This window comes from Pocillopora damicornis, chromosome 13 (genome assembly GCF_964200805.1).
Source record: "Pocillopora damicornis chromosome 13, jaPocDami1.2, whole genome shotgun sequence".
Classification (NCBI taxonomy): Eukaryota; Metazoa; Cnidaria; class Anthozoa; order Scleractinia; family Pocilloporidae; genus Pocillopora; species Pocillopora damicornis.
In genome coordinates, this window is record NC_142682.1 from 10363248 (window position 1) to 10374279 (window position 11032).

The following is an 11032-nucleotide window of genomic DNA, read 5'->3' on the forward strand; positions in this document are numbered from 1 at the left end:
GATATTTGAACTTTTAAAATTGTAAAAACTATGAAAATCCAGCATAATTGCGAGTATACATAATTAGACAATTTCAGTTAAGTCATGTTTCTATTTTATAAGATGGGCGTCTCTCTTCCAAGTGGATCAGATGTGGTTAGTCGATAAGGCAATAAACGTCGGCAATCGATAATTACTAACGATCAATAGATCAATTTTTTTCTTTTTACAAGAAATACAGATAAAATCATTGACTGCAAATTGTCTCTATAATTTTATTAAGTAATGTTAATGTGTTCAATAGCTTAAAAATATTATAGTAAACTGTAAAGCATATTTTGGAATTATTTTAAAGATATTTTTTTCTATTTAATAGTCAGTTTCAATAATAAAACTTTCCACGAACTTTGGCAAAATTTTGTCGTACTTATTTGAACGCTCAAATTCTTCATTCACTTATTTGATTTGACAAATGATTATATTGTGAACTCGCGTTGGTTAACACTTAGCTCGTTAACAGAGTTCTTTTATTAACATTACTTTATCTTTAGATAAATTTGGATAGTGAGGCTATAACTGACCATTAAAGCGGACGTGTTATTCAATGTAATTGTATCTTAATTGTCATTTTAACCAAAGGAAATCAAGGTTGGCAACGATAACTTGACAAACGGCGTATTTAAAAACTTCGGTCGAGATCAACATAAGCATATACGTCGTATATTAAAAAGAAAATGAAAAAGAAAAACGAAAATTATTAAGGAAATGCTGTCATAAAAAGAAAAAGGAATCAGAACAAATACAAATCCATTTTCGTTTAAAATGCGAAAAAACGCGTTTTTGGTAATCTCCCATTTAACGTAAAACAGGTCATTTGTGCAGTAAAAGCTATTTATTTATCTAATTAACATCTCTCTATGTGTACTCCAATAAGTGATTAAGTATTGTTATTTTTGGCAACCCTTAAACGTGATTACATTACGATATGTGAGTTTAGACGTCAGCATCATAAAATACAACAAATTGAATATAGCTTTCAAACCAGTTCCCCCGTTTCACACCAGACGATTACGTCAACGCCTAAAAAAGGCGCGAGGAAGCATCACAAAACCTGCCCAGAGGCCATTTGATCTTACTGCTGGACGAAATATCAGACCTCTGGAAAATAAAAAATTGAGATTGCATCCTTGCAGTCGTTTTAAATTTTTCTCGTTTCCATGCGATCCAGCCGCAATTTCTGCCAGGAGATTCCTTGTTCCATTAGTTTATTTCTTACGTGAGTTCTTTTTGCACTTTCTGCCTTTGATTTCGCTGCTTGACTAGCCCTTGGTCCCCAGCGTGGGCAGTTTTGAACCCAACTGGAAGTGAAAATTCTTGTTATTGGACGGCAAAAACACAGAGAAAGAAAAAGGGAGTTTGGATTTGTTTTTTCTTACGTTTGAATAACTATCACAGATAGATTCGATTACGCAAAAAGATTATGTCATATACTTTAAATAGAGGTAAGTGCATTGGCGGAGACAGGGAACTGGATGAAAGTTGCGAATCATTTAAAGCCACTAGCTACCTGTTTTACATCTAACCGAGATAGTTCGCCGATAATTCACCGATAGTCGACCGATAGCTCGCCGATAGTTCACCGACAGTCGACCGATAGCTCGCCAATACTTCACCAGCAGTCAACCGATAGATCATCAACACTATCGGCCGATAAATGGACGCTCAAAAGAAAGATATTGGTTGAGTGTCGGTCGAATGTCAGTCGAATATCGGCCGAATGTCGATCGAGTGTCGGTTGAGTACCGGCCGACATATCGATACTGGACCGATAGTCGGTCGACCGCCACTCGGCCGACATATTGACCTATAGTGCCGACTGATTAGTGTCGACCGACAGTACCTACAGTAAACATAGTCCGATCGATATACAAACAACAAATAATATTCAAAATAATTTGTCGTTGAATTTTAGAGTAGTGGTCAGTTTTACATATCTTTTCAATGTTTATGATACTGTGCATATTTATTCAGTTTTAAGATAATGGAATCTGTTGTTTAATAATAAGCTTCTCGTTATGAGATGTTCTCAGTAATGAAGACTTCAAGTGCTGCGTCTTTTCTTGTCTTCAACCCACTATTTTTGTTGTCAGGGTTATTTACCTTTTTTGAAAACAGCGTGACAACCGTAACGGAGGTGAGGCCAGTATCTCAAAGATAAGCGGATTGTAGTTGTTCCAATCAGCATCATGCAATGATGAAAACCCACTCAATAACAATCTGGTAAACTACCCAATCAGATATTAATACTCCACGATATGAATTAAAGAGAAATTTACTTCTGATATCATTACTTATGATTTTAGATTTCCACGGAAAAGGTAAAGATTTTCAATATATTTTGAGGCATTTGTTTTTACTTTGGGTCACTGAGCGTAATGAATTTTATAATTTTAGAGTGTTGGTGAAACATTATGTAAATGTATTTACTACGCTTGAAAACATTTACTGAGTGGAGACGTGAGAACATTAAATGAGTTCAAAGCAATATTTGGCGGTGAAACTAGAAGAATTTTAGCGCTTTTTGACGTCAGGGAATAGGCCCAGTGTCGGTTCTGAAATGGTAGCTGTAACATTGAAAGTGCTATTGAAAATATTGGGAATGAATCATTGCTTCAACCTCAACGTTGATGAAAGACAAATTTCCTAAGAGGCCCTTGTGACGTCACGGCCTTCACTCGAGGGCTGCTGCTAATCGAAATAAATATGGCTGACCGTCGGCGAGTGCGGCTGGAATGCTCGGATGGATCCGTTTTTACGCACAGAGAATTGTTCGTTTGACTGGGGTTATCTTCGCTAAGGTAAAAGCTGAAAACGAGCGCAATATCAAGGCTTTAATATTATAGGCATGGATTTGAGTGAGTGATCATTTTGAGATGAATGAAACGGGCTCGCGATCTAGTGCCGGAATGACTTCACCACGACATCCAACGCACCAAGCCGTAATGGATAGACTGCGGCAACGTTTCAGCCAGTACCGAAAGCGGCACTATGACTGCCAGAAACAATATGCAGAGTCACTGCCAGCTGTTCAGGACATGGAGAGACAAGAAGCACTGAATCTGCACAAACGTGCTTTAGATAGCCGCAATAGGATGATGAACATGAACGGGAAGACATCAAAACAAAATGACGGCGAAGGCAAAGTAGAACAGCAACAAACAGCAAACGGATTTGAAAAGTCAACTAATGCTATCTATCAAATACGCGAGGTACGTAGTTACTTTTTTGTGTAGTTGCATGATCGATTTTTTAACAGAACAACACATATCAGCATATGTTTTGATCGGCATTCATTATGATGACATGAATGCGTGGCTGTTGTTAACGGTATCGTTCCAATTGTTTAGGTTGTGTCTAGTGTAAAACACGCGCTCTACTTTCCATATTTCACACTAACCGTAGCTCATTGTACTTATCCTGCCAGCAGCAAATCCTATTGAAGAAGAGAAAACACGAACAGAATATGAACAGTACACAGAATTCGTACGTGGAATCGAATGATGACAACCTAGGAGGGGAGTACATGAGCAAGCTCCAGAGACATGATGGTGTTTTGCATGTTTCGTCGACAGAGGGACAAAATACTGTCGTTTCGGTTAATCAACCACACCGGATAACACATGCTCCAAGTCAAGTGCATCAACCTAATTTCAATCCCATTTCAATCCACGAAACTGTCGGAACAGAAACGTACGCTCGTAGTGGAAGCCACAGATTGCCGCTTGATTTTAAGCGAGAGAAGGGTGCGATCGATTCTTGCGATGAATCCACGCATTCTGAAAATGGCCCGGGAACTGTGGTTAACGGTGAAGACTACATACGACAAGAGCTTATCCATTTTGAAAACGTAATTAAACGCTTTAATGAAGACAGTGCACCTGCCACGTCGCAATCAATGCACCCAAGTGTAGGTGACAGAGCTCCACTGAGTGGTATCGATGACAAAAAGAAGCACCCACAATCTCTTCAATTGAAAGAAATTGCCAGGAAGTCACAGTTTGCTCAGGCTCAGCCTGTAATGTCATTTGGGGAAAGCCAAGAACGACCTAAACAACACTCTAGTCAGTATCCTGTTGGCCCAACAGGCCAACAGTCCCCTGGTTTACGGCACCCCTACACAGCAGGTAAATACCCTGAAGGTTTGTCAGTCATTTCAAATAATCAGCGACAATTACCTAGGCAGTATCAAATGGCTCTGTCATCGCAGTCACCATTACAACAACAACAACAACAACAACAACAGCAACCACAACCATTTTATGGTTTTCAACAGGACAGCTTACCAAAACTCACCCACATGCCTTCACAAGTCCAACAGCTGTTCGCTCATAAATTTCAAAGTCAACCAGTTATTTCATCGTCATCACAGGTGGCAGGATTAAGAGGACCAGTTTCTTCACATGACATGACAAGATACACCATTCCTCGATCACAAACACAATATCAGCGTCAAAAGTCAATGCCACCATTACAAAATCAACCCTACTCAAACTCTGACTCACAGTACCAACAACAAGTTGGTAGTTACCAGGGAGACCTATCTGGATTTTCAGATCAAACCAATACTTACCATTATCAGCGGAGAAACTCTTTTCCAATTTATCATCGTACAAATAGCCAGCCACAAGAAAATTTCTCTCGTGGAATGCAGCACACTTTGGGATCTAATCAAGCAAGTCTTCTAAGAGGTGTTTTACAAACTCCTTCCCAAAATGTTGTAGATGATAGAGATTCTTACTTGATGAATTCCAACATGGGTTTTTCATCATCATCTTCTCCGCAAACAGTACCATTGTTACCCAGAAGGACACCCTCTTCTAATGGTGATCTAAACACAGTAGCTCCTGGCTCACAACATTCATCAATGATGTATAGAGGAAGTATTCAACAACAACAGCAGTCTGATTCAGTATTACAACAGGGAAGTGAATTTCAGACTTCTTCTGTGCCCCTCAGAGAAATGACTGAGCGATATTCATCTGTGACGGAGGTTGATGCACAGTATGGTGGGATCCCGCCTCTAAGTTCACTTGATAAAGCACCTTCATTTACATCTCTACTTGAACAGTCAGCCATTAATCAAGGGAATCTAGAAACAACTTACACAGGATCAATACCTAACCTAGATTTGCTTGGTGAACTCTTAGGTTAGTGATACTAAAAGTAGAAACATACCAGTTTGTTTTTTTTTCTTTAACGTTTAGTTAATCAAGTTAAGTTTTATTCCTGTGGGAAAAAGGGGGCTTTTATGACCCCACATTCGAACAGAGTAAATGTTTTTAACATCTGACATATTTAGTGTTTTTGGGAAAATAATTTCCATTAGAGAACCTTTTTTTAATTGAAAACTTTTTTTTTATTTGATGTTTTGTTTCTAGGTTGTTTAAGATTCTCATTTTTTATGCTCCATCATTTAACACAATTACTTCAGCAGCAACCACCAAGTGTTTTTCTTTTAGTTACCAGGAAAGTTGATAAAAAAAAAGAAAGAAATTGAGAATTGTCTGAACCCATCTCATTGAGGGAATTTTTTCGGTGGTCCAGGTTTCTTTTCATGTTGTATGGCAGAGACTTTATCACTAAGTTTGGTTCTCAAGATTTCAAGCTTGTACAATGCACAATTTTGTCTACTGAATGGTGACTTGAATTATTAAAGAAAAATAGGATTGATGTTGTGCAAATAAATGGTCATGGTTGCCACAGGACAGGGAAAAGGTGGGAAGTTAACTTTGACTTGTGGAAATTTTACATCTTTGAAAAAAGTCAGGAAAAAGTGTAATTTTAAATAAACAAGAAGTTGGTCTTGGCCCTGAAGAAAGATGGTGACACTTTCTTTATTGTGATGTTGACATTACTCATGTACTTTGTCTAATACAGTTGATAGATTCCTGACCAACATGTCCTTTCCCTTTGTAATATTCAAGTTGGTGTGTGAATGAAATCATACATTTTCTTTTTCTGTTTTCATTGTTTCTAATATTTGAAATTCTCGGGTGTGTTTTGTGGACTTGAAAGGTGTTGGATTGGTAGTATGTTGTTTAACATATTTAATGTCATCTCAAGGGGCTATCCATTCATGTACACTGTATGTGATTTGTGAAAAGCATAAAGGTATGGGTGGAGAGAGTGGCTGTGAGGGGAGGTTGCAGGCCATTATGAGGGCTGGTTTGTGAAATTGTGAATTCGGTTGACCATTTGCATGTGACATAAGTGTTAAAAAGCAGCAAGTTAGTCTGAGTAATTTATACATTTGTAACTTGATATGCTATATCTGTTTATCTTCCTTTAAGTTTTTATCATAATATATCTGACAATGCCTATATTTTACTTCAACTTAATTTTTTTTTTTGGTTAGTGCCTAAAATACAAATATATTTCTTGTGCTTCCCATGTAATCCTGGGCATAGCCCAAAATACTAATTCAGAAAACTTTTTATTTAGCTTTTACTTCTTCAAAATATTATAGAGTCTGAAAGTGTCGTCTGCAATTTTCTGTAGCTATTCTAAATTGTTTCCTATTTCCTTGATGTAAAGTGCCATGTTATGAGAATAGAAAACAAGCCATTGCCCAAAATTAACTGTTGTTGCAATAGACAAAAAAATTATGTCACCCCCTATTTTCCTGGGTAACCTGGGGAGGAAATTACTCAGTAAATGTTGAGCTTTGTTTTTGTTTTGTTTTGTTTTGTTTTTTTCTTACATGTAAGAGTGCTCATAGGTGGAGAAAGCATTTCAAAGAGTCTTGGCATGGTTTCTGAAAGACATGTAATTTTACCTTCATCAACATAGATTTCAGTGAAATGGATGCAGCTTAAGGCCTTTAACACTGGAACTCAGTTTTTAAGTTATAGTGTATACATAGTTTGGGCATTTGTAAAGGCTTATGGATGTGGAAATTTGTTTTAGTTGTGTTTGTCTGTAGAGAGGTGGTGGATTAATGTAACAAATTCTTGAAGGGATATCCCAAAATTGTACAAATGTCTTTGACATAAATACATTGAGCCTGTTCATTTAAAATTCGCTTATTGCAAGATGGTTTTGGTCTGTCACTCGCCATTATGTACAGGGAAAACTACCTGTGGATGTGCGTAAATAAATACAAGTCATGTACACCTAGTGGCCCATACTTCTGGAAATTGTGCTTGTTTCCATAAGAAAAAGAAACTTGGAATATTGCTTCTTTTCCCTGGATGTGAATTTGCCAGTAGATTTCAATAGATTTCTGGTACCATGCAAGTTACCATTTGAAATCCTGGATTTAGAGGAGCACTCTGATTGTGAAGTAACTTGTCTACAAACCTTATGTGGGTACGAACCTGATGTGATGAGAGACCAGAATTTCAATCTGAAACTTTCAATCTGAAGTCTAGCATGCTGGCCATAAGGCTGCTACATTTCCCATTTTATAAGAGCAAATTCCATTAATGCTTATCACAAATGGTGAATTTTTCAGGCTGTTTCTGTACTAAGAAGGATTGGGAATTAAAATCTTTCGTTGGAAGTGGTTGGTTGCTTATGTTGTTGAAGACTTTTCTTTTGGGTGATGGGTGAGTTATTTTATGTGAAATCCATTTTATTTTTATGTTCGTAGTTAAATTTCCCTAACAAGAAGCTGCTAGTGGCACCTCTGGTTGTGAAATGTGTTTGATTTCTATGTTCCTAATTAAATTACCCTAACAAGGAAGTGCAAGTGGCACTTTTGATTGAGGGACTCTGTTGTAGACTTATTTTTTTTAATACAGAAACAACTGTGAAGCTTTTAAGAAAATGATATGTAAATAAAACCAATTGAGAATTTGTTTTGAACAAAACTCAATTATGTGATTTCTTTCATCATTTGAAAGATATCTGTATATATGTATATTCTACATCTGTGGCATTACTGGAATGTAATTGTTGGTCAGAATACAGTATAAGTATGCATACAAGAACCTGCACCTTTTTCAGTTAGGTTCTTGAATAAACAGTATTTACTTGGAGGTTAGACTATTCAGGTTTATGCAACAGGTTCTTATTTTTGTTTTTTAACTTGATTCTAGTAGTACCATCTTTTTCTCATCAACAAAAGACAACTTTGTGTAATTACAGTTTTGTACAATATCTACACGTGTGTATATGCAAAAACCAAATGATAGGGATTTGACAGGAAGTGATGTGATCTTTGCTTGTAATTTCCAAAGTCTTGCAGCCAAGAAGGTTTACATGATCCAACAAAATCTGACTTCTAGTTTCAAATTGTCATACACTTGGCTTCAACTTCAAAAGAGTTTAAGGCATGTTTCTGAGGTCGTACACTGAAAATCATTACGGATTGGCAACAAAAAAGTCTGCAGGCTAACATTTATAAAGGTCACATCAGCCAAGTCACTTTTACTGTCATTGAAGGATTACCACTTTAATAAAAAGAAACACCCATCTTGAGCAATTACCACTCATTAGAGAGGTTTATTGGACCTCAGCTTTTTAGATTACAACTTCATGGCCTCATTGAAAGGGTAATGTTCAGATCTAAACATCACATTTGTTGTTCACTGTAATGGGATTGAATCACTGTAATTAAATTACTATTTTGTTATTTTGCTGTAATTTTTTGGTTATTTTACTCTCTTTGGCTTTAAGTTCATTCTTTTTATTTATTTAACTAGGCAGCCCAAACAAAATTGTACCACAACAAATGAAGCTTTACATAGAAGTCTGTAACTATATTGTAACCATCTAGTTTTGCTCCCTTGTTCTGTAACTTGTACTTATTTTTACATTATATTGTACAACTCTACATATTTTCATGCCATAATAGATATATGTCCTAGCCCGTTATGATTTGTTTACAATTATTAACTTTTTAGATTTTAGATTTTTTGAAAGATTTAAAATTTTGTAAATAGCGATTTTTTTTAACCTGAGAAAGGCCAAAATAGCAGAAATATTGTCATTAAAGTCTTAAAAAGCTAAGTGTTATCTTTGTTTATCTATCCATAAGTCCAACCATTCATCCATTAATATTTGTATAATAAGCTCAGTTATGCAGGCATTCTGATTGGTTCTCATATATGATCTGGCTGCGCCTTGAGTGCCACTTTTTTGTTCTTACCACATTTTGACATCATCTGTGATCTATTACTAAACAGACGCATGGCAACTTGGAATCTATTTGTTAAATGTACATATTGATAGTATATGGTGAATATACATATATTTATATCAAAGTGAATTCACCAGAACATAACCAAGGGAGCAGCAAACTCAAATTCCATTTCAAAGCACATATTAGTGAAAATTGCTATGCGTGCCTTCATGCGAAAACTTAGCCATCAGGTTTTTAGGACTCTCAACCACCCTCCAACTACAGGGTGTTCACCCACTAGCTGAGCTGTTGTAGGGCATGAACCTAACTGTCAATCTTGTAACAACAGGCATTTTTTTTGGAAATCCAAGCATATATATGAATATATACCATAGTGATTTAGTTATAAGGCTCACAGTTTTTGAGTTGAGCAGGAACTGAGCAGGAGTGTTATGGAAGACAGATATTGCATGCAAGACATATAGTTAACTGAAAACTTTTCACAATAGAAGAATACATTGCTTGCATCTACCTGTTGATATGCATGGTATCAGAGCTTGTTCATGCTATAAAATTATTTTTCAAAACTTATGAAATCCTATAACTCTAATCAGACTGCAGGGCACAATCTCAAGTAGAAAAAGTGCATGGAAGTCAGATTTTCACAGAATTTCTTTTGACTTGTTCTTCCAAACTTTCAAGAGTATCACAGATGGCTGCTATGGGTTATGAAAAAGGCAGGGAAAAAACATTTCTTCAAAGTCAAGAAAAGATGGAATTTTCACTTTGAGTCAGGGAAATTTCCACACTGAAAAAAAGCAAAGGAAAAGTGATATTTTTACTAAATGATTACAATAGATTTTACTCTTTCTTTTTTGTAAAGCTGGTGTCACTCACGCTACTCATGTACATTGTTTACAACAGTTGATAGATTCCTGAACAGCTCATCCTTTCTCTTTGTTATGCAAGTTCGAGTTGGTTGTAAATGAAATTGTACATTTGTTTTTTCTGTTCTTATTGTTTTCTTACATTGTGAATTCTAAGTTACATTTCAAAATCATGAAAGGTGTTGGAAGGGTAGAAGTCGTGTGGAGAGGCTGGCTGTAAGTGGAGGATGGCGGCCATTGTCAGGGTTCGTTTTGAAAGTTTTAATACAGTTGGCCAAGGAAAATTTAGTTTTGACAGGGAAAATTCAATTAAAAGTCGGGGAATATCAAATTCCTTTGAATTTGGCAACCAGATGTTTGTTTAGCATGGTGCTTACGCAACATATCGCTCAAAATTCAATCAGGGTATTTTCCATATCAGAAAATATGACCACTCAAACCCATAAATAATTTTTGGAATCGCTCGGCATTGCTTAAAAAGGTCATAAATACTCAGTAAGTTTAAATAAGGTTTCCTGTGGGATGATAGAGAAATTTCTGAGTGCTGGGCATTTAGACCATTTGAGACCGTGCCCGGCTGCTTTAAATTAAAGGTCCTTTTAAAACAGTTTCGCTGAACCTGTCCGAGGGTTTAAGTTCAACCTTTGCCTAAGAAAAAAGAAAGAACCAGCCGGGTTTTCTCGGGTTGACCTCCGTTTTGGAAAAAATTGACTGAGCACCTGTGGGGTTGAGGCAAGAGAGGTTCCAGGAGAGGTCTTCAGCAATCTTTGGCACACAACCGATCACGCGATGACTCACGCGATATTCAAGTCAATATGGCGACTAAAGAGCGAGAAGAACTGGGTACGAAGAAGAAAGAGAAAGCGACCAAACTGACGACTCGGCAGAAAAAAACTATAAAAAAGTACAAACAAGCAAAACAAAGGAAAGGTAATCTAGTTTTTTGATTTAAGTACAGAGACGTATCTTATTCAAAATTTTAAACTACAATTTAATACGATAATATGATGATAACAATAATATTGCTTTATTTATGTAGCGC

At 36.5% G+C, this 11032-nt stretch overlaps 1 protein-coding gene and 1 long non-coding RNA gene across 3 annotated transcripts; one reads left to right on the top strand and one right to left on the bottom strand.

Moving 5' to 3' along the window:
* The first annotated feature begins 2711 nt into the window (after window positions 1-2711).
* LOC113680381 (uncharacterized) lies at window positions 2712-8991 on the top strand. Of its 2 annotated transcripts, none has more exons than XM_027197406.2 (2): window positions 2712-3248; window positions 3467-8991. In XM_027197406.2, exons 1-2 carry the CDS (start codon window positions 2913-2915, stop codon window positions 5189-5191), a joined length of 2061 nt encoding a protein of 686 aa, XP_027053207.2. In that variant the 5' UTR covers window positions 2712-2912; the 3' UTR covers window positions 5192-8991. The 2 variants fall into 2 exon arrangements, with proteins under 2 accessions (XP_027053207.2, XP_027053205.2); XM_027197404.2 differs by having other exon boundaries at window positions 2713-3248; window positions 3464-8991.
* On the bottom strand, window positions 8408-10821 carry LOC149035432 (uncharacterized). Its single transcript, XR_016182448.1, has 2 exons — window positions 10710-10821; window positions 8408-9911 (listed from the first exon to the last, which is right to left on the bottom strand). It is a non-coding gene; the product is annotated as an uncharacterized LOC149035432 (long non-coding RNA).
* Window positions 10822-11032: the final 211 nt, after the last annotated feature.